This window comes from Oncorhynchus mykiss, chromosome 12 (genome assembly GCF_057628025.1).
Source record: "Oncorhynchus mykiss isolate SJ-2025 chromosome 12, ASM5762802v1, whole genome shotgun sequence".
Classification (NCBI taxonomy): domain Eukaryota; kingdom Metazoa; phylum Chordata; class Actinopteri; order Salmoniformes; family Salmonidae; genus Oncorhynchus; species Oncorhynchus mykiss.
The window spans coordinates 29,835,144-29,857,951 of record NC_143033.1 but is presented as its reverse complement, the minus strand read 5'-3'; the positions used below and the strand labels follow the sequence as shown (position 1 = coordinate 29,857,951).

The window sequence follows — 22,808 nt, the reverse complement described above, 5'->3', positions numbered from 1 at the left end:
ACTACATTTTGCAGTAGCTTGGTCATAGTTGAACTAAATTCAAATCTTGGTAGTGTTTTCAGTAGGTTAATAACTTTTTTTTTGTTGCCATGTAGTGGTATAGCTAACTACTAGAACTACACACTACTCATTTAGCAAAAATAAAATAAAGGTGAAGTAGGCAATACTTTATTTTTTGGCATCAGACCTGCCTAATTCTCACTTGAAACATTGATTTTGTGTTTAATAAGCTAAATGACTAATTCTGTTAACATATTACACCAAAGTGATCTTTTCTTGCAATTTGTCATCTATGACATTTCAGATTTAAATATGATAATTTTTGAAGAAGTAGTTTGGATGTAGTGAACTCCTTTTTCAAAGTACATTTAGTTAATTAAACCATATTTTCCTTAAGGGTAGATTAACTTCTTTCAGAGTGAAGTAATTGGTAGCTTGGTAAACTACGATTTTCATAGTAGCTCCACCAACACTGGAAATTAGAATATAGTCATTTAATAGGATCTCTATGTTCCCACCCATTGAAATATAATTAATGATATGGTTCCCACTGCACATCTATGTGCCCACCACCAGGTCAAGAGCCCAGTCATCCATGCTTCAGCACAGGCCATGCATTTACATTTTAGCAGACGCTCTTATCAGTAGAGCGACTTACAGTAGTGAGTGCATATATTTTCATACTGGTGCCTCATGGGAATCAAACCCACAACCGAGGCTTCGCAAGCACCATGCCGTACCAACTGAACTACACAGGAGCTACACCAAGCACAGTGACAATGAAATGTTTGTGTACAGTGGTGTCACAGCAAAGTATGATGTAAGAGTGTTCAATGTGAATGCTGCAGCTGCTCTCTCTGTCCTTTGTTGTGGTATGTGAGCAAACTGTAAAACCAAATCTAGGCGCTTGTCTCAGAGTATATTGAAAGTGTTTTTGGGGGGGGGGGGTGACTTCCCCTCGCTGGCTGTCAATGGAGGTGTTGAATATTCCTCCTGTTTATACAAGCATAGTCTTAATACTTAATCAGTTTTTGTGCTGAGGTCTTCATCATTCAATAGTGCCTCAAATATACAACAGAAGACATGTACAAAGTTGAGAAACACAAATGTAAACTTTTGAATTTATTTGGCATGACTGATATTTTCAACAGAATTGTTATTCAAGTGGGTTGCAGTTAAAATGACTTTTTAACACACAAATCAAAAACCACATACCACCATACACTCCTTCAAGGCCAAGTCATCTCTTTCAGCTAAAGGAGATTAAAAAAGGCCGAACTTGAGTTTTCAGCAATTTAAGGCTGTGTGCAGCAAGCAGGGCAAGTCTGGGGAATACCAAATATATGGTTTGGGTTCACTGTACCACACAGGACCCAGCCTTTCATTGATTTATAAGTATAGCAGAGAAACTCCGCAAATTTTTTTTACTTAGGTGATGTTTCCTTGATGCCTGCTCTGACGACACAATAGATTGAAGAAATTAGTTGCCCATTCTTTTACAATGCTGTAATTATATAAGCGTAAAAATCTAATTTTAAGAAATTGTTATCAAAGTAATTTGAAAAGGTAATGCATGTGTTACTACATAATCATTTATCTAAAATATTATGTATTGTAAAGTACACACAGACTTATTGTAAAAAAGGATTAAATCAAATATATATAATCAAGTCGAGTGTTTACATATAATAGGTAAAGACCACTTGCATCTGGAATTAAATGGATTATAAAATATTCAATGCCAAATGTCTCTTTTGGATCATAAATACCAAACCAAGCATCTTTAGTCTGCAGTACAGAATGGCATTGAGCTGCAAAGATACAAGGGAATATGTATGGTGTATAAAAAAAAAAGTTAACAAAATTGCACTTCTTAATTGAACCTTTATCACCTGTTATACATGGCATGGCAGATTACCTGTTAAGAAACCTATGACATTCCACCAGAACCCATTTATTATCGGGTAGTGGTGGGGGGGCAATCCATCTGTTCGAGAAGACAAAGACTTCCACACAGAGGAAGTGCAACTTTAGTTCTCAAGTGCTAGACTCTGTAGGTTTCCACCACATGTGTCATCCAGTCAGCAGATTAACTATGATTTATAAAACAGGTGTCCATCAAATGCAATATTTTATATTAAATTCAACCAGCTGACCCTGTAGCCCTTAAGGCCATAAGGTGCACAGACCCCATATGATGTCACCAAAGGCACAAGGCAAACGACAGAACTAGTCATACCAATAACCACCAGGCACTGAAAGTATCCTGCTAGAGTGGTTTGGATAAAATATGTAGGCACTCTCCTCAGGTAGGCATCTGCCCTGCAGCAGAGGCATATACCTTTCCACAACACTACCCCACAAGCATGTTCATGCAGCCCATGCAACATTAGTAACTGTTAGGGTTGCAGCTCCTGTTGCAGTATTAGTCATACATACTTTCCATTACACCTAGATAAGTTAACACAGTTAGCCTCAAATGAGTAGCATCACTGCTGACATCTGGTACCTTCAAAACACATACGTACCTACATGAGGGAGGTAACGCTAAACAGTAGAGGATTTTTATGACATCCTAATGTGTAGCATTAATCAGCACATAGATTTCTGTGACAATATAACATGGAATGCATTTTCCTTGTGGTTTCTGTTTGACTTCAGACAAAAAAAGAGAGTTTATTACACATAAGCAGGTAAGCAGACAGAAGTTTGACTTTTGGGGGAAGGGGTCTCAATAATCACTCATAAAATTATTGCTTCCCAACTTCTTCCAACAACAGCGATACAAATGGAAGATTCATCTTTGGGATCTGTTTACCTAGCAGACACAGACATCCAAATCTGTATTCAATCTGAGACAATCAGGACTTTGTTTTAACAAGAAAGCATTGTGTGCAATGGCAAGCTCATGGCTTTAAAGAGTAAGAGAGAGAGGAGTGTGAGTAACTGAAAGAGCAATAGGAGACAGACTGATCTAATCAGTGTGCCTGTGTTTGGGGTAACAGTGTCATACATACACCCACCCTTGCTTCTCTCATTCCAGTAAGGCTAGTTCAGCTGATGTCCTGCGACCCCAGGTTATGAGCCACGTTAGATACAAACTGTATATCTTATTGACAGCTCTAATGCAATAAGACAATAACTATAATGGCACAGGGGATGAACAAAATGTTTAACACGATAGATATTGATTGACACAAAATTCCTGTGATTCACATCAGATGAAAACAAGGGCAAAGTTAACAGAAAACATTCAACACACAAGACTGGCCTGATGAAGGAGAAAAGCAAAGCAGATGTAATCTTCTTAAACATGTAGCTGTAACATGACACTTAAGGCAGGTGAGAAGACCATCGAAATCCCGTGGCATCTTCATTTTGGTTCTTGATTTCAGAGGTACAAAAAAAATCCATAGGAAGGTTGATGGCATCAATTAAAACCATATCTTAGTTGAGAGGACCTCTTGACAATCAGTTAATATAGAAGCCAGGCAAAGCTAACATTGGTGAGGGTTAGAACGTGGAAGGCCTATTGGGAGCCAAAATGGCCTAGCCAATCATTTGAGTCTCTTCCCCCAGTCCCCCTGCAGTCTAGGCGCAAAGTTATAACAGAACACACTTCTTGTCATTCTTCTTGGTAACGGGGTAGAGCACAGCTCGCACAGCCTCTGCAAACACCTCCCTCACGCCTTCCTGCATCAGAGCTGAGCACTCCAGGTATTTGACAGCACCAATCTGCTTGGCTAAGGCATTGCCCTGCTGTTGGGTGGTGGGGGTCAGGCCGTGCTCCTTCAACTTCTTTACCGCCTCCGTATCTCCACGCAGATCCTGCTTGGTGCCCACCAGCAGCACTGGAACCCCGGGGCAGTGGTGGGATACCTCTGGGTGCCACTTGTGCCGTACGTTGGCATGAGAGGAGGGGCTGCCGATGGAGAAGCAGATGATGAAGACGTTGGTCTGGGGGTAGGAGAGGGTGCGCAGGCGGTCGTATTCCTCCTGGCCTGCCGTGTCCCACAGGTTGAGGCTGATGGCGCGGCCGTCCACACTTATCTGGGCGCTGTAGTTGTCGAACACGGTGGGAATGTACTCCTCTGGGAAGGCGTTGGTGGTGTAGGAGATGAGCAGGCAAGTCTTACCCACAGCGCCATCACCCACCACCACACACTTTATGGTCTGCATGCTTCCCTCAGCCACACTGGCGACTAGGGTGCCTGAAACAAGGGACAATGAGAGTGAGTAAAGAAAGGGAAGAAATATGACCATAAGTTCGGACAGTGAACTCAGAGGATAAAACAAAGTGTTTTTCAACACTTATTTTCAATGTGGTCCTCAATGTAAAGAGGCAGAGATGGTTTACCAACACACAGTAAGATAAAAACACATAACTAGAACATTCGCAAGAATATAGCTAAATGCATGCAACAAATATGATAGCCAAATATGAACCTAGATAAAGTTACTTGCTCAGCTAGCTACTTCGTTAGCAAACAAGATAGCTAGTTCACTTTATTTCTCGTTAGCTAGAAGAAAGTTATACTATTTACTTTGCGAGTTAATTAGACAAACACAATAGTATAATTGAATGAAATTAAAATGGTTATGTACAGGAAGGACAGCCGACGGTTTTAGCTAGCTATCCAGCAGGAAAACCAGATAACAAGCTAGTTGGCTCAAAGTTATCTAACTAGCCACCTAGCACGCGCTTGTTTCCGTAGCTAGATAACGTTAGCTAGCTATGAACTTTAGCTAGCGTTAGCCACAGCTACACGCTAAACTAAACGCTAGGTTGTAAAATTGTCCGAGAATAAGAATAACTTGTTGGAAATCATCTGTAACCAGGCTAAATTAAGAACACAACTCACGATGAATTTAGTAGGGAAGTTGAAATGTTCCATTAACTGAGCTGAAAGTCAGGTTATTTTGATAAATTACCCCACCACTTCTTGTCTCGCGCCCTCCTCCTTTCGTTGTTGTAGCAAGTATTTCATCCGGGGATTCTTGCCCAAATTGTATTGTGTTCTGGTTGTTGTAGTAGCTAGCTGCTACACTACAGTCTGTGTACAGTGGAGGAGTCAGTTATTTAACAAAAGCCACACAGATAACAGACCAAATTACATTTTCGTAGTTGTATTGTTTTGTGTAGAGTTGGAACTAGCATGAATACAAGGTACGAAATATAGAAACGTTCAATGCATTTTCAATTAATCAAGTCACCTACAAGCACACAAACCCCATCAAAGTGGGTTTTATTCCTGACCAGATCCTTCTCTGTTCATCCCCACCTCATCCATTCACGCCATATTCAAGCATCTTGTTGAATATACCACCTCATCCATACATATTTTCCCCTTTATTTTGCAACATTTTATTATTACAGGTAAATTCACCAGACCCATTGGGTGTTCTTTTATTACCTACCTCATAATATTAATCACACTTTCAGTAGTAAATCATTATAAAAATAGATGCATCTATTAAATTAGCTGAATAGAAAAACAGCATACAGAGTAATGAGCAAACATTTCACATTATTTCATTACTTTGAATAATATGTCTAGCATAGTAATAGAATATTCTACTTTCAAACTTTCACCACAGTTCTCACCTCAGTTCAACATAATTCAGGGTAGCCTACTCAGCTAAAGCCAAGGAAGTGTGATATTACTAATACTTGTAATTTTCTTGAATCCCAATTGGAATCTGTTCATATTAGATCTGAGGGTTTTTATGTATGTTTGGGTCATAGACTGAGTGGGTGTGGGCGGCCTCACTTCCACATGGATAGTGGAGTTGGGAGCTTCGACCTGTGGCCAGGCAGCTTTTCAACTGGGGTTTTTGTTACTGTGGACCGGCTGCTCCTGTCCTTATTCACAGCCGCAGCAGCAATGACAGCACAGTGTATGACCTTGGCACTGGTGGTCAGAGCTCTGAAGGGCACGGCAGGGTATAGAGGTATGATAGTCAGGGTGCAGGGGCAGCCGCTTGGACACACACAGAGCTGACTCCATCACTGGCTACACTTTCACTTCCATCTCCCACCACTTTAGCTTCGTTTTTCTCTGCTTCTTCTCCTCTGCCTTTTCCCTCTCATTATAATTTGCCATCTTCCTCTCCATGTCCTTCTCTTTCTCATTGACCTACCTTTTTCCGTCTCTTCCTTATGCTTTACCTTCTCATTTTCCCTCTCACTCCCTCCCATGATCTCTCCCTCTCCAGCAATCTCTCTTTCCTGCTCCTTTATCTTCTCCTTCGGTTTGTCTTTTTCTAGTAGTCGACAAAGTGGATTATTTTTTTTGTCTGCTCATTCAGATAAATAATTTTCTCCCCAACAATCGCTTCCTGTCTGACCTCAGTATAATCTCTGGAGGTGGATGGAGTTGGGGAACGCATTGAGTCCCTGAGAGGGAGAAGTGAGGACCATGTGGAGGCTGCCTCTGACCTGCCCTGCATTTTGGGGATGGCAGAGGCTGTGGAAGTGGGGATGGCAGAGGGAGTAGAGGAAAGGGTGGAAGTGGGGCTAGCAGAGGGTGTGGACGCCCTGCTCCTGGGCAGAGTTTTTCTCTGCAGCCCAGAAGCTGGTGTACATAACCTTTTGCTTGCATGTTATCCCCCTGGACCTGGGGTGCTGCCGCTCTGTGTACCTGGGGTGCTGCCGCTCTGTGGACCTGGGGTGCTGCCGCTCTGTGGACCTGGGGTGCTGCCGTTGTCTTGCTCCTGCTTGTCCCTCAACTGTGAGTAGCAGTAGGCACTCTCCAGAGATGACTGTGGGCTGTCCACCGGAGGTGTGGTCTCCTGGGCAGGCATACTGTTGATGGGGTCAGAGGGGGGAGCAGCCACAGTCTGCTGAGGCTTTGTCTGGGGTGGTGGTCCCATCTCCAGTGATGAACAGGTGGCTATGGAGCAACATCTCCCTGTCCTGTCCCAGTCCCTCTCCATCCTCCCCCCTCTGCTCGCTTCTGTTCCTGAAGCTCCCTCTTTGCATTCTACTGAAACTCAATCAGAAGTGTAATCAAATTCCAATAATCATTTAGGGCAAATAAAAGTACATCGATGCAGGTCTTGCCAACCAGCACACATGCATTATTGTAGCAAAATAATATTCATTCATATCAATGGGAGAAGTGAAAATATGGTTGAACTCAAACAGATGCTGGTTAGTTGCTGACTTCTAAAGATGTCTGAAAGCGAACGTTGAAGGAGTAAAAGATGCTGCAGGCCTCCTCCAGCTTGAACGTGACATGATCCTCACAGAAGAAGACCACCAGGTCCTGTTGGGCCTGCAGTAGAGCTTCCACCTCTGCCTCCTCCAGCCTCCCCTCAGTGCTCTAACAACAGACCACAACAAAAGTCTTGCAAACTACCTTTCATAACTTACGATTGTTAGTCCAAATTCCAATCAAATTACTTACAATGTAAAGTCATTTCTGAAACATTGAAATGGCAGTCTTGCGGCCTTATTTTGAGATATTATAAATTACTTTTCAGGAAGCACTTACCTACAGAAAGGATTTTATTTGCTGTTGGAGAGCAGATTGTCTGAATTCTCATCTCTAGTGCAGTTAGTCTGCTGTGCAGCTGAGACAGATGCCCATGCACCACATCCACAGACAGTCTGATGGGTGAGAGAGAACCGCAAGAGGTGAAATTAGTCTGCAAAGGGACCTAACATTGTTATTAACAATGGACTGAACGAGTGAATTAATGGATGAAGGAATGGCTCAATAAACCAACCCACCCACATAATTGATTACTTTACATCTGTTTTTGAGCTGGGTAAACCCATCAAACATGCGAAAACTGTTAGTCGTGGCCAAAAACATTGGCACCCTTGCACTTTTTTCAAATAATGCACATTTTCTTCCAGAAAACTGTTGAAAAAAAATACAAAATTTGGTATCCACATATGTCTTTAGTTTGCATTTGAACAAAAAAAAAAATCGTAAAAACATACCAAATGTTAGCATATTACACAAAAAAATTCTAAAACGGCACGGACAATGTTATTGGCACCTTCTAGAAGTAGTTTGAAATAATTAGATTTCAAGCAGGTGATGCTCCTTTACTTTGGAATTGAACTCACATATGGTGAGTTGCAGGTGCCTACAATTTATAAATAACTAATTCAACCAGCTTTAACAGAGGAAAGGACTCATTCTCCTGTTTTGCGGCACAATGTATGCTGCAATGAGCATGGAGAAAATAATTATATGAGGTCAGACACAAGATTGTAGCCAAGCATGGACAATCTCAAGGCTACAAGTCCATCTATAGAGACCGTGATGTTCCTGTTTCCACTGTACGTAATGTTATCAAGAAGTTTAAGGCCCATGGCACTGTAGCCAACCTCCTTGGACGTGGCAGCAATAGAAAACTTGATGGAAGATTGCAGCAAAGGATTGTTTGAATGGTGGAGAAAGCACCTCGATCAACTGCCACACAGACCTTCAGGCACAAGTTACGACAATTAACTCGCACCATCCATCACCAACTCAATGAATGGGGGTTATATGGTAGGACACCCAGGACACCCACTGCTGAAAGAGAGACTTAAGAAAGCCTGACTGCAATTTGCTAAAACACATCTGAACATGTCAAAATCCTTCTGGGAGAATGTCATGTGGACAGGTGAGACCAAATTAGAGATTTTTGGTAAAGCACACCATCTCCATGTTTACAGAAAACAAAATGAAGCTTTCAACGAAAAGAACACCTTCCCTACAGTCAAACATGGAAGTTTGGGGATGTTTTTTAGCATTGCTTTGCTGCCTCTGGCACTGGGTGCCTTGAACGTGTGTATGGCATCATGAAACCAGGAGAATACCAAGGCATTTTGGAGCGCAATGTCGGACCCAGTGTCAGAACGCTGGGTCTCTGTCAAAGGTCATGGGTCTTCCAGCAGGATAATGACCCCAAACACACTTCAAAAAGGACTCAGGAATGTTTTAAGACAAAATCCCGGACTGTTCTGAAGTGGCCAGCACTAAATCCCATTGAAAACCTGTGGAGAGATCTGAAAACAGCAATTGGGAGAAGGCACCCTTAAAATCTGGGAGAACTGGAGCAGTTTGGACAAGAGGAGTGGGCCAAACTTCCAGTACAGTAAAGGAAGCTCATCGATGGCTGTAGGAAGGGCTTGATTGCAGTTATTTTGACTAAAGGCTGTGCAATTCTACTCATTTTGTGATGGAGCAGAGAGAAAACATTTGCAGTTTTACAGCTTATTTCCTGCAATTCTACACATTTTGCCATGGGGTGGAGACATTTCTTTGCAGTTTTAAATGCCTACAAGAGAGAATTCACTTTTTTTCTTCAGCTGAAAGACAATGTCCATAGTTTGCCCATGATGTTGCAAAATGATTTAAAATAAGTCATCATTTTAGTCAAAGTATGATATATTTGGGATTGAAGTGGTAACTTTGGATATTATCCATGCCAATGCTGTGTGTTTAACCTATGCTATGACATGCTAATACTTTTCAGTCTACATTTCTTTTCAGGACAGTTTAATTTGAATGTTAGCACCCACCAGCATGGCATTGTTTATTAATCAGAAACACCTGCAAAGTTCTTCCTCTTCGCGAGTCTCGACTGAGCTGAGCAATATAACAGATCATCATCGGCTGAGCCAAACAGCTTTTTGTCGTAACGTACATTTGGTCGCCTGAGTCATGGAACAAATTAAAATAGGGGATGCAAACTTATGTTTTTTTGTTGTTGTTCCCCCTAGCAAATGATCATAATCCATTGGATAATTTGTCAAGTTTCACTTATTTTTGAGCTAGTCTGTATTAAATAAATATATATGACCATTTTATAAATGGTAAAATTGTGAGTGATATCATTGCATTTTGGAACCCAGCTCCCCAAGATGGTTTTGAACACACTCCACTGCTTTGATCGGTGCAGCTAAAAATCACAAGTGTCTATCCTATAATGATGGCACCTGCAATAGAAAATGTGTTTATCTATTTTGTGCGGTTGTTACATTTGTGTTGGTGTTTCGTGTCCAATGCGCTGAGGGTGTTGTTACATATAGTATAATTTGCGGTGTGCATCAAGAGCAAAGTCATTGTAGCCATCACTTCCCCTAGCTGTGAGAACCATGGCATGAGCACAGGCTGACGTGGCATTGCTGTAGCGCAGCCTGCCAGAAGCCTACCAAAGGTTGCACTGTGTCCATTACAATGTAGAATCTAGTCCAAACCGTTCAATAGTTAGACTATCCATATTACCAGAGCTTAATTTGATTATTTTGATGTGAGGCCGCAATATATAGAACATGCCAAAACTTTGGAGATAACAATAGATGGCAAAATAAAATATTTTCCATATCCATCTGTGGTGAAGATTTCCCTAAATACTTATGACAAATCCATCTCCAGAACCAGCCACAGCCTAGCCAGCTGGCTAATCATTTGAATACAGTGTAGCAACAACATGACATTAGCTAGATAGATAAGGTTAGCATGCTAGCTAGCTACACTGACAGCTGTCAGTGCCCTATTTCTTGTTAGTTCTCCACAACATTCCAACCCCCAATTCGTGAATATGTATTAGCAGCCTGCATCATTCTTTGGACGTGGAACCTAAACGAGAAATTACGCTATAGGACAGGAATTATGCCAAACTAGGGCCGGCATTGCCCTCTGGTGTGGGCCTCTGAAGCTAAATTCAGACAACTCAAAAAACTATTCATGACTTATGCCATGTTAAAATGACATCGGAGTGAGAATGACTAACAAAATCAATGGGGGCCCGCTGGAGGTCAGGGCTCCTGGGTGCATCCCCTGCGTGCCCAGTCAGCATTCGGCCATGATTACTACAGGTTTAGATAGTCTAGCCAGCTAACTACCAATCAAAGATTTGACATGGCTAACTTTCAGCTAATTGAGTGACTGACATAATGAGAGAAATTGCTGATGCACAACCAAATTTCAAAATTGCACCTGGTGTTTTTTACTTTTCTTACTCTCAATAATAAGTTGAGACCCCGACTGAGTTTGGGGAGGGTTGGGGGCCTAACCGACTGCTTATGTTGCATTTTGTCATGATCGTCGTAGTGAGGAGACCAAGGCGCAGCGTAATGTGAATACATGATACTTTTAATATAGATAGACACTAAACACACTATACAAAATAACAAAACGAACATGACGCTATGATACAAAAGTGCAAACACAGGCAACTAGACAAAGATAGTAGCCCACGAAATACCCAAAGAAGATGACTGCCTAAATATGGTTCCCAATTAGACAACGATAAACAGCTGCCTCTAATTGAGAACCAATCTAGGCAACCATAGACATACATAAACACCTAGATAGTAAACAACCCCATAAACCTACAAAACCCCTAGACAGTACAAAAACACATACATCACCCATGTCACACCCTGACCTAACCAAAACAATAAAGAAAACAAAGAATACTAAGGTCAGGGCGTGACACATATGTCTGAAAGGAGTGTTTTAACATCCATTTGTGAAGTATTTAGCAGATTTTTACCATTACCACATAATGCAACAGGTTCATGTCTGGTTGGTTGGCTTTGGTGTCAGCGAGTTTGAGCAGAGAGGCGACACGGAACCCAGCAGCATTACCTGTGTAACCTCCCTGTTGATGAAAGTCAGAAGGTGTGACACGATCAGATCATTCTCTCCCACTTCAACTCATTCATACTCATGCCCTCAATACATTTGGAAAGAAGAGAGAATAATGGTTTTCAATATCTGGCTCCATTGGCTGTCTAGGTGCCAGATGACTGCTACTTGCGGCATTCATGTAGTTTCCTGCCCTCGGGACCAGCCGTAGGATGGAGTGCAACTCTGGGCAGTTCAAAAGCTCTAAGAAAGAGAGTAATATCACTAAGATCAAATCAACAGGCAAGTCAAATAAATCTTCTAAGAAAGCAATGGCAAAAACAATGGCAATCACTCTGGCTCATGCTCACCTGTGGCTGCAGACACCATGCAGCATGCTGAAATACATAGTGAAGACCAGCCACCAAAAAAAAAGTAATCACCTGGGCACCTCCACTACTAGGAGCATGAAGAGGTCAGAGTCTTCAAGATGGTTATGCTCCGCATGGTATGCCCTCAGACGTCTCTCCTACAGAACAGGACACATGACTCAGTACTCTGTAGGACAGAAAACCATGCAGACATAAAGACCTCTAAATACAGACAGGTGATATAGAGATAGACATAGCTCCACTGTACCTCAGGCAGCATTTTGCACAGTTCACTGAGCATGTCCCACCTCTTGAACTGCTAGAGGAAAATCCCTAGTTTCATACTGTGCTTACTTGGAGGCATCACCAGAAGTCAGACATACAGAAACAGATATTAACAGTCAGAACAACAATCAACATTGTTGCTTGATCCTGAAACACCTATTATTCCCCAAATGCTGTCCCTTTTCATAAATTGAGCCTCTTTTTTTATCCTCCCTTTCTTACATGTCACAGTCCTTCCTTTCTTCACTTTCCTACCCTTGTTATTTCACTCTAATTCCTAAAGATGTCATCCTATGGCTGTTTATGTGGAAACACTGTCACCACCGATAAATCCACTATAATTGATCATTTCAATAAGCATCTCTCTACGGCTGGCCATGCTTTTCACCTGGCTGCCCTTGTAACAGTATAGCTTCCGTCCCTCTCCTCGCCCCAGCCTGGGCTCGAACCAGGGACCGTCTGCACACATCAACAACTGACACCCATGAGGCATCGTTACCCATTGCTCCACAAAATCCGCGGCCCTTGGAAACCACTACTTCAAGGTCTCAGAGCAAGTGACGTCACCGATTGAAACACTATTAGCGCGCACCGCTAACTAGCCAGCCATTTCACATCAGTTACACTCACCCCCCTTTTTGACCTCCTCCTTTTCCGCAGCAACCAGTGATCCGGGTCAACAGCATCAATTTAACAATATAGCTTCCGTCCCTCTCCTCGCCCCAACCTGGGCTCGAACCAGGGACCCTCTGCACACATCAACAACTGACACCCACGAAGCATCCCTCCACAAAAGCCGCCAACCTTGCAGAGCAAGGGGAACCACTACTTCAAGGTCTCAGAGCAAGTGACGTCACCGATTAAAATGCTATTAGCGAGCAACACCGCTAACTAGCTAGCCATTTCACATCGGTTACACCCCTAACCCGGTCAACTGCCCAGCACCCTCCACAGCAACCCGCCAAAGCTCCCACCATTTCTCCTTTACCCAAATCCAGATAGCTGATGTTTTTAAAGAGCTGCAAAATCTGGACTCCAACAAATCAGCCGGGCTAGACAATCTGGACCCTCGATTTCTAAAATTATCTGCCGAAATTGTTGCAACCCCGTATTACTAGCCCGTTCAACCTCTCCTTCGTATCGTCTGAGTTTCCCAAAGATTGGAAAGCTGCCACGGTCATCCCCGTCTTCAAAGGGGGTGACACTCTAGACCTACAGTTCCTTGCGAAAGTATTCGGCCCCCTTGAACTTTGCAACCTTTTGCCACATTTCAGGCTTCAAACATAAAGATATAAAACTGTAATTTTTGTGAAGAATCAACAACAAGTGGGACACAATCATGAAGTGGAACGACATTTATTGGATATTTCAAACTTTTTTAACAAATCAAAAACTGAAAAATTGGGCGTGCAAAATTATTCAGCCCCCTTAAGTTAATACTTTGTAGCGCCACCTTTTGCTGTGATTACAGCTGTAAGTCGCTTGGGGTATGTCTCTATCAGTTTTGCACATCGAGAGACTGACATTTTTTCCCATTCCTCCTTGCAAAACAGCTCGAGCTCAGTGAGGTTGGATGGAGAGCATTTGTGAACAGCAGTTTTCAGTTCTTTCCACAGATTCTCGATTGGATTCAGGTCTGGACTTTGACTTGGCCATTCTAACACCTGGATATATTTATTTTTGAACCATTCCATTGTAGATTTTGCTTTATGTTTTGGATCATTGTCTTGTTGGAAGACAAATCTCCGTCCCAGTCTCAGGTCTTTTGCAGACTCCATCAGGTTTTCTTCCAGAATGGTCCTGTATTTGGCTCCATCCATCTTACCATCAATTTTAACCATCTTCCCTGTCCCTGCTGAAGAAAAGCAGGCCCAAACCATGATGCTGCCACCACCATGTTTGACAGTGGGGATGGCGTGTTCAGCTGTGTTGCTTTTACGCCAAACATAACGTTTTGCATTGTTGCCAAAAAGTTCAATTTTGGTTTCATCTGACCAGAGCACCTTCTTCCACATGTTTGGTGTGTCTCCCAGGTGGCTTGTGGCAAACTTTAAACAACACTTTTTATGGATATCTTTAAGAAATGGCTTTCTTCTTGCCACTCTTCCATAAAGGACAGATTTGTGCAATATACGACTGATTGTTGTCCTATGGACAGAGTCTCCCACCTCAGCTGTAGATCTCTGCAGTTCATCCAGAGTGATCATGGGCCTCTTGGCTGCATCTCTGATCAGTCTTCTCCTTGTATGAGCTGAAAGTTTAGAGGGACGGCCAGGTCTTGGTAGATTTGCAGTGGTCTGATACTCTGATACTCTGATACTTCCATTTCTATATTATCGCTTGCACAGTGCTCCTTGGGATGTTTAAAGCTTGGGAAATCTTTTTGTATCCAAATCCGGCTTTAAACTTCTTCACAACAGTATCTCGGACCTGCCTGGTGTGTTCCTTGTTCTTCATGATGCTCTCTGCGCTTTTAACGGACCTCTGAGACTATCACAGTGCAGGTGCATTTATACGGAGACTTGATTACACACAGGTGGATTGTATTTATCATCATTAGTCATTTAGGTCAACATTGGATTATTCAGAGATCCTCACTGAACTTCTGGAGAGAGTTTGCTGCACTGAAAGTAAAGGGGCTGAATAATTTTGCACGTCCAATTTTTCAGTTTTTGATTTGTTAAAAAAGTTTGAAATATCCAATAAATGTCGTTCCACTTCATGATTGTGTCCCACTTGTTGTTGATTCTTCACAAAAAAATACAGTTTTATATCTTTATGTTTGAAGCCTGAAATGTGGCAAAAGGTCGCAAAGTTCAAGGGGGCCGAATACTTTCGCAAGGCACTGTAAACTGCTACAGACCTATATCTGTCCTACCCTGTCTTTCTAAGGTCTTAGAAAGCCAAGTTAACAAATAGATTACCGACCATTTAGAATCCCACCGTACCTTCTCCGCTATGCAATCTGGTTTCAGAGCTGGTCATGGGTGCACCTCAGCCACGCTCAAGGTCCTAAACGACATCATAACCGCCATCAATAAGAGACATTACTGTGCAGCCGTATTCATCGACCTGGCCAAGGCTTTCGACTCTGTCAATCACCACATTCTTATTGGCAGACTCGACAGCCTTGGTTTCTCAAATGATTGCCTCGCCTGGTTTACCAACTACTTCTCTGATAGAGTTCAGTGTGTCAAATCGGAGGGCCTGTTGTCCGGGCCTCTGGCAGTCTCTATGGGGGGTGCCACAGGGTTCAATCCTCGGGCCGACTCTCTTCTCTGTATACATCAAAGATGTTGCTCTTGCTGCTGGTGATTCTCTGGTACACCTCTACGTAGACGACACCATTCTGTATCCTTCTGGCCCCACTTTGGACACTGTCAACTAAGACAACTGCCAGACGAGCTTCAATGCCATACAACTCTCCTTCCGTGGCCTCCAACTGCTCTTAAACGCAAGTAAAACTAAATGCATGCTATTCAACCGATCACTTCCCGCACCTGCTTGCCCGTCCAGCATCACTACTCTGGACGGCTCTGATTTAGAATACGTGGACAACTACAAATACCTAGGTGTCTGGCTAGACTGTAAACTCTCCTTCCAGACTCACATTAAGCATCTCCAATCCAAAATTAAATCTAGAATTGGCTTCCTATATCGCAACAAAGCATCCTTCACTCATGCTGCCAAACATACCCTCGTAAAACTGACCATCCTACCGATCCTCAACTTCGGTGATGTCATCTATAAAATAGCCTCCAACACTCTACTCAACAAATTGGATGCAGTCTATCACAGTGCCATCCGTTTTGTCACCAAAGCCCCGTACACTACCCACCATTGCGACCTGTACGCTCTCGTTAGTTGGCCCTCGCTTCGTACTCGTCGCCAAACCCATTGGCTACAGGTTATCTACAAGTCTCTGCTAGGTAAAGCCCTGCCTTATCTCAGCTCACTGGTCACCATAGCAGCACCCACTCGTAGCACACGCTCCAGCAGGTATATCTCACTGGTCACCCCCAAAACCAATTCCTCCTTTGGTCGTCTTCCCTTCCAGTTCTCTGCTGCCAATGACTGGAATGAACTGCAAAAATCTCTGAAGCTGGAGACTTAAATCTCCCTCACTAGCTTTAAGCACCAGCTGTCAGAGCAGCTCACAGATCACTGCACCTGTACATAGATGGGCTATTTACAGATGGGCAATCTACCTACCTCATCCCCATACAGTATTTATTTATATTGGTCCTTTGCACCCCAATATCTCTACTTGCACATTCATCTTCTGCACATCTTCCATTCCAGTGTTTAATTTCTATATTGTAATTACTTCTTCACCATGGCCTATTTATTGCCTTAACTCCCTTATCTTCCCTCATTTGCACTCACTGTATATAGACTTTTTGTTCTACTGTATTGTTGACTATGTTTTGTTTATTCCATGTGTAACTCTTGTGTTGTTGTATGTGTTGATATTGCTATGCTTTATCTTGGCCAGGTTGCAGTTGCAAATGAGAACTTGTTCTCAACTAGCCTACCTGGTTAAATAAAGGTGAAATAAAAAATAAAAATAAAATGTGCTATATAGCGTCTTGAATAGATTCAGAGATGGTATGAACAACTAAAACAACATATTGCGATGTATTTTTAGCATATCTAATGACGGTAATTACATTTAAATTGATTAAAGGTCTATTTTGTGCAATTTTACAGCTGGGCAGGACCCTGTCCCACTATTCAAACCCCATTCAGGGGAAGTGTGACAGCACTATCAATCAGATTTTCATAAAATATAAAATCTGTTTACATGAATGGTTATTATATTTCAAAGCAATAACAATAAATATTAATTTTAACACCAAAAGCTAGATTGTTGAATTATAATTGGCAGAATGACAGCCTTATCATTCTAGAGCAAGGTTTCATAGTATGACAGTTTCTCATGGTTTTCAATGAGTCACCTTATCTAAGAAACCTGACCACACACACTAAAATGATGTTACACTATCCAAAACAATTATTGTCATTCAAAGAACACATTCAGCAACAACCCAATAACATCTGTAGTGATTAGGTTGCCAAATTACCATAGTACAGTAGCCTACCCTCAAGCACAAAATGTTCAACAACATCTGATGTTCCACAAATGCTGACTTATCCCTAAATGCCATTCCAATATACACTACATATACAAAAGTATGCGGACACTCCTTCAAATGAGTGGATTTGGTTATTTCAGCCTTCCCCGTTGCTGAAAGGTGTATAAAATCGAGCACATAGCCATGCAATCTCTAGAGACAAACATTGGCAGTAGAATGGCCTTACTGAAGAGATCAGTGACTTTCAACGTGGCACCATCATAGGATGCCACCTTTCCAAAAAGTAAGTTTGTCAAAGTCAGTTCGCTGCCCCGTTCAATTGTAAGTGCTGTTATAGTCAAGTGGAAACATCTAGGTGCTACAACTTAGCACGACGTGGTAGCCCACATGTGGTAGGCCACACAAGCTCACAGAATGGGACCACCGAGTGCTGAAGCATGTAGAGCATAAAAATGAATGTGATGAATCTGTCCTCGATTGCAAAACTCACTACCGAGTTCCAAACTGCCTCTGGAAGCAACGTCAGAACAAGAACTGTTTGTCAGGAGCTTCATGAAATGGGTTTCCATGGCCGAGCAGCCGCACACAAGCCATTCGTCGGCTGGAGTGGTGTAAAGCTCGCCGCCATTGGACTCTGGAGCAGAAGAAATGCGATCTCGAGTGATGAATCACCCTTCATCATCTGGCAGTCTTGCAGGACGAATTTGGGTTTGGTGGATGCCAGGAGAATGAGATGTTCGACAAGCAGGTGTCCACATACTTTTGGTAATGCAGTGCATTCTCATGACACTCACCATAACAAATATATTGTCAATATATCGCTAAGCACCTGATATCACAATCCCCATTTAATTAACTAACATTGTTCAAATCTATAGCCTAATTTATAATAGAGCAATTCAATTTATGGTTTGGCACCAAGGTCAAATTTGTTTAATATTGGATATTCGGTTCTCTCTCTTCAATAGCTATTGAACCAAGAATGCCATGACTATGAAAATTATATATTCTGAATCAGGGGTGGAAGGAAAACAATCCACACGTTTTGCTGAAATTTAGATTATTCTATAACCAAATCTCAACAACACAAAAAGGGTGAATTTTTCTCCATTCTTCCCTGATTCAGAATATATAATTTTCATAGTTATGGCAGGCTTTGTTTAAATTAAGGGGAAAGTCATCTAAAAGTAACGGAATGTAATCAGATTAAGTTAGAGTTTGGGTAATCCTAAAGATACGTTACTGATTACATTTTTGGACAGGTCACTTGTAACTGATTTACATTTAGAAAGTAACCTACCCAACCCTGATGATCACTATGTTTGAAGTACAGTTACAAGATGACATGGGGTCATACCCTGGGTTGTTCTGAACAGAATGAGCCCGTGTTTGTTTATTGTGAAGAAAATTTGCCTGGGCACACGCACCTGAATGTACTCATGACTCCTTTCAATACACACTAAAACTATGATCTGTTTCTCTGAATTGCCTTGTGAAAGCCTAACACTGTACGATTGTATTTTATAACTTAGGTAGTCATGTTGACAATAGAACAAGCTCTCAAATCATGCCCACCTGAGCCATTTTTGGATTGTGTAAACAGTAATTGTGGGGATGCAGGGTTCTACAAGTGTGCTTGCTCTAGTTCTTCATTGGCACAGCTAGGAGAGCTCCAAAAAAGTAGCTTATAGTTGAAGACTCTTCTTTGAGTCATAAAGGCGCAATGAAATTGATTAGGAACTCTGCACACTTTGGAGAGGTGGTGGCCACTCCGAGACACCAGTTGTCTCATGTTGCACCTACCCCCACATTTTCCAGGAATAGTCTTATGATACTGAATGTATCCAGAGTATTTTCAGATTTCATTATCAACAAATGCTGCAAAAAAAGTACAGTAAATGTATAATGCACAAACTGTGTAATGTTTGGATTTAGTCTTGTCAGGAGGTTGTGTACTCATCTTTGGTCTAATAATTGTTCAATTTTCTCAATTGTTCCTTTTAAATTGCTATCATGGTTTATGCTTTTCATATTTATTCTGTAAGAAACATTTACATGTAGCCCTATCCAAATTAGCCAATTCCCGTGAGTGTAAAGGGTTAAACTTCCTCAGGATAGGTGTCCCTTCCTCGGGAAGGTTGAGCTAACGTAGGCTAATGCGATTAGGATGAGGTTGTAAGTAACAAGAACATTTTTCAAGAGTGTGCAAAGCTGTCAAGGAAACGGGTGGCTACTTTGAAGAATCTAAAATATATTTTGATTGGTTTAACACTTTTTTTGGTTACTAAAATCATTCCTTTTGTGTTATTTCATAGTTTGATGTCTTCACTATTATTCTACAATATAGAAAATAGTACAAATAAAGAAAAACCCTTGAATGAGTAGGTGTCCAAACTTTTAACTGGTACTGTATTGAAGTCGGAAGTTTACATACACCTTAGCCAAATATATTTAAACTCAGTTTTCACAATTCCTGACATTTAATCCTAGTAAAAAAAATCTCTTAGCACAGTTAGGACCACCACTTTATTTTAATAATGTGAAATGTCAGAATAATAGTAGAGTGATTTATTTCAGCTTTTATTTCTTTCATCACATTCCCGGTGGGTCAGAAGTTTACATGCACTCAATTAGTATTTGGTAGCATTGCCTTTAAATTGTTTAACTTGGGTCAAAATATTTTGGGTAGCCTTCCACAAGCTTCCCAAAATAAGTTGGGTGAACTTTGGCCCATTCCTCCTGACAGACCTGGTGTAACGGAGTCAGGTTTGTAGGCGTCCTTGCTCACACACGCTTTTTAAGTTCTGCCCACAAACGTTCTATGGGATTGAGGTCAGGGCTTTGTGATGGCCATGCCAATACCTTGACTTTGTTTTCCTTGATTGTCCATTGGGAAGACCCATTTGCGACCAAGCTTTAACTTCCTGACTGATGTCTTGAAATGTTACTTCAATATATCCACGTAATTGTCCTTCCTCATGATGCCATCTATTTTGAAGTGCACCAGTCCCTCCTGCAGCAAAGCACCCCCACAACATGATGCTGCCACCCCGTGCTTCACTGTTGGGATGGTGTTCTTCAGTTTGCAAGCCTGCCCCTTTTCCCTCCAAACATAACGATGGTCATTATGGTCAAACAGTTCTATTTTTGACCAGAGGACATTTCTCCAAAAAGTATGATCTTTGTCCCCATGTGTAGTTGCAAACCGTAGTCTGGCTTTTTTATGGCGCTTTTAGAGCAGTGGCTTCTTCCTTGCAGAGCGGCGTTTCAGGTTGTGTTGATATAGGACTCGTTTTACTGTGGATATAGATACTTTTGTACCCGTTTCCTCCAGCATCTTCACAAGGTCCTTTGCTGTTGTTCTGGTATTCATTCGCACATTTCGCACCAAAGTACATTAATCTCTAGGAGACAGAATGAGTCTCCTTCCTGAGAGGTATGACGGCTGCGTGGTCCCAAGGTGTTTATACTTGCGTGCTATTGTTGGTACCTTCAGGCATTTGGAAATTGCTCCCAAGGATGAACCAGACTTGTATACCATCTTTTCCATTTTTTGGGGGCTGATTTCTTTTGATTTTCCCATGATGTCAAGCAAAGAGGCACTGAGTTTGAAGGTAGACCTTGAAATACATCCACAGGTACACCTCCAATTGACTCAAATGATGTCAATTAGCCTATCAGAAGCTTCTAAAGCCATCACATAATTTTATGGAATTTTCCAAGCTGCTTAAAGGCACAGTAAACTTCTGACCCACTGGAATTGAGAGACAGTGAATTACACGTGGAATAATCGGTCTGTAAACAATTGTTGGAAAAATTACTTGTGTCATGCACAAAGTAGACGTCCTAACCAACCTGCCAAAACTATACCTTAAGAAGTTTGTGGAGTGGGTTAAAAAACGGGGTTTAATGACTCCAACCTAAGTGTATGTAAACTTCTGACTTCAACTGTATCATTTATAAGTCCAAAAATACATGTAGCAAATACTGATTTCCCCTTTAAGTCTATCAAAAGTGTGCAAGTTTGAGCATGTGTTCATTAGGCCTGTGGATTTTTTATTTTTTATTTTTTAAATCAGAATGAATTAGATTGGGGCTTTTATTGCTCACTTTTATTCCATAGGCTTGGATCCGAACTATGCAGCTGTTGCAAGAGCTATTTTTTCACTGGATGTCCACTGGTTTCAAAAACAATGATTGATTGGCAGCTTAAACTTCTTGAATTCAACCATTATTGGGTTCAAATACACATTTAGATTTGTGAACAGCCATCCACAATCCGTAAAGCGCAAAGAGCTAAATGAGAGAGAGTGCATTGATGTGAATCACACTGCTCATGTAGATATCAATAATGTGATATCCGTATCGACGTAGACTACACCACTATTGGTGTGATAAAAATGTGCATTTCGTCTTTATAATAAGTTTAGGAAGCAACATGTGAAAATGTCCTATTGATCTGATGGTCTAAGACATTGGTCGCTCCCAGATTCATTTCCCAACGTGGGCGGTCTCTTATGCGGGGGAGATCAAAGGGGGTAAATGTAGCGGCCATGGTTACGTGATGAGGTAGCCCCGCCTGCAAACTTCCAAACCAATGTCTGCCCTCGGCCCAAGAAGGAATTTCCTCTTGGTCTAAGACGTTTTTTGCCTCCATGGGTGGCCCAGGTTAATATCCCGTGTGTTACACAAGCTAGCTAGAAAACGGAGCTACACACACAATAATACCAAAGACAGTACAGTAGAAATTGAATAAAATCCCTGATCGCACTTGTAGGTTATGTCATGGCGACGTTGGCTAGCTAAACTCATGCGTAGAAACGTCATCGGGTCTAACGACCGTCTCGCGTCAAACTGCGCATATGCTGGTTGTCTAATCAAAGGATATGTTATTTTTTACAAAAATGTAAACTTGTCAGTGTCACAAAGTTGGCTTATTAACATGTTCAACTACTTAAGACATTTGCTCGAATCTAGGTTGTGACTTAAGATTTCTCATTGCCTTCTCAAACCCAGATTCAGAATGTACCATTTTTATAGTCATGAGATGATTGGTTCAATAACTATTGTGGAGAAAAAACGAATAGCAACCGCATGTACTTGTAAACAAAACAACTGTAGAGAATTAAACCCAATAGCTTTGAGGGATATGACTATACAATGTTGCAGTGGTAGCAAGTGAAACCTGCCTTTGTATGTTTCCCGTGGTCTGGTGTGTGCGCACTTGTGTGAAACAAAGCCCGATGAGTTAAAATCGAAACATCCACAGTACTGGGGGATTCAGCATTTAATCTCTGGCTGTCCTTGTGTCATCCACCTTGGAATAATGTCCTACTCTCCAACATTATGTTACCAGTTTCAATACTTTGTCGTGTCTCTACTATCATTAAATTGAAGACGTAGTTTTTAATCAAAGATTATTTGTAATTAGTATTACTCGAGCAACTAACCATGTAACTGTAATTAACTAGGACGTC

At 41.7% G+C, this 22,808-nt stretch overlaps 1 protein-coding gene and 1 long non-coding RNA gene across 5 annotated transcripts; both read right to left on the bottom strand.

Annotated features, from left to right (window-relative positions):
- Nucleotides 1–1,109: 1,109 nt before the first annotated feature.
- LOC110537368 (rho-related GTP-binding protein RhoG) lies at nucleotides 1,110–5,175 on the bottom strand. 3 transcript variants are annotated; one of them, XM_021623358.3, is made up of 2 exons: nucleotides 4,938–5,175; nucleotides 1,110–4,211 (listed from the first exon to the last, which is right to left on the bottom strand). In XM_021623358.3, exon 2 carries the CDS (start codon nucleotides 4,177–4,179, stop codon nucleotides 3,604–3,606), a length of 576 nt encoding a protein of 191 aa, XP_021479033.1. In that variant the 5' UTR covers nucleotides 4,180–4,211; nucleotides 4,938–5,175; the 3' UTR covers nucleotides 1,110–3,603. The 3 variants fall into 3 exon arrangements, with proteins under 3 accessions (XP_021479033.1, XP_021479032.1, XP_021479031.1); XM_021623357.3 differs by having other exon boundaries at nucleotides 4,933–5,173; XM_021623356.3 differs by having other exon boundaries at nucleotides 4,863–5,119.
- Nucleotides 5,176–11,080: 5,905 nt separating this feature from the next.
- LOC118937654 (uncharacterized) lies at nucleotides 11,081–12,137 on the bottom strand. 2 transcript variants are annotated; one of them, XR_005034942.2, is made up of 2 exons: nucleotides 11,951–12,137; nucleotides 11,081–11,843 (listed from the first exon to the last, which is right to left on the bottom strand). It is a non-coding gene; the product is annotated as an uncharacterized LOC118937654 (long non-coding RNA). The 2 variants fall into 2 exon arrangements; XR_016485001.1 differs by having other exon boundaries at nucleotides 12,023–12,137.
- Nucleotides 12,138–22,808: the final 10,671 nt, after the last annotated feature.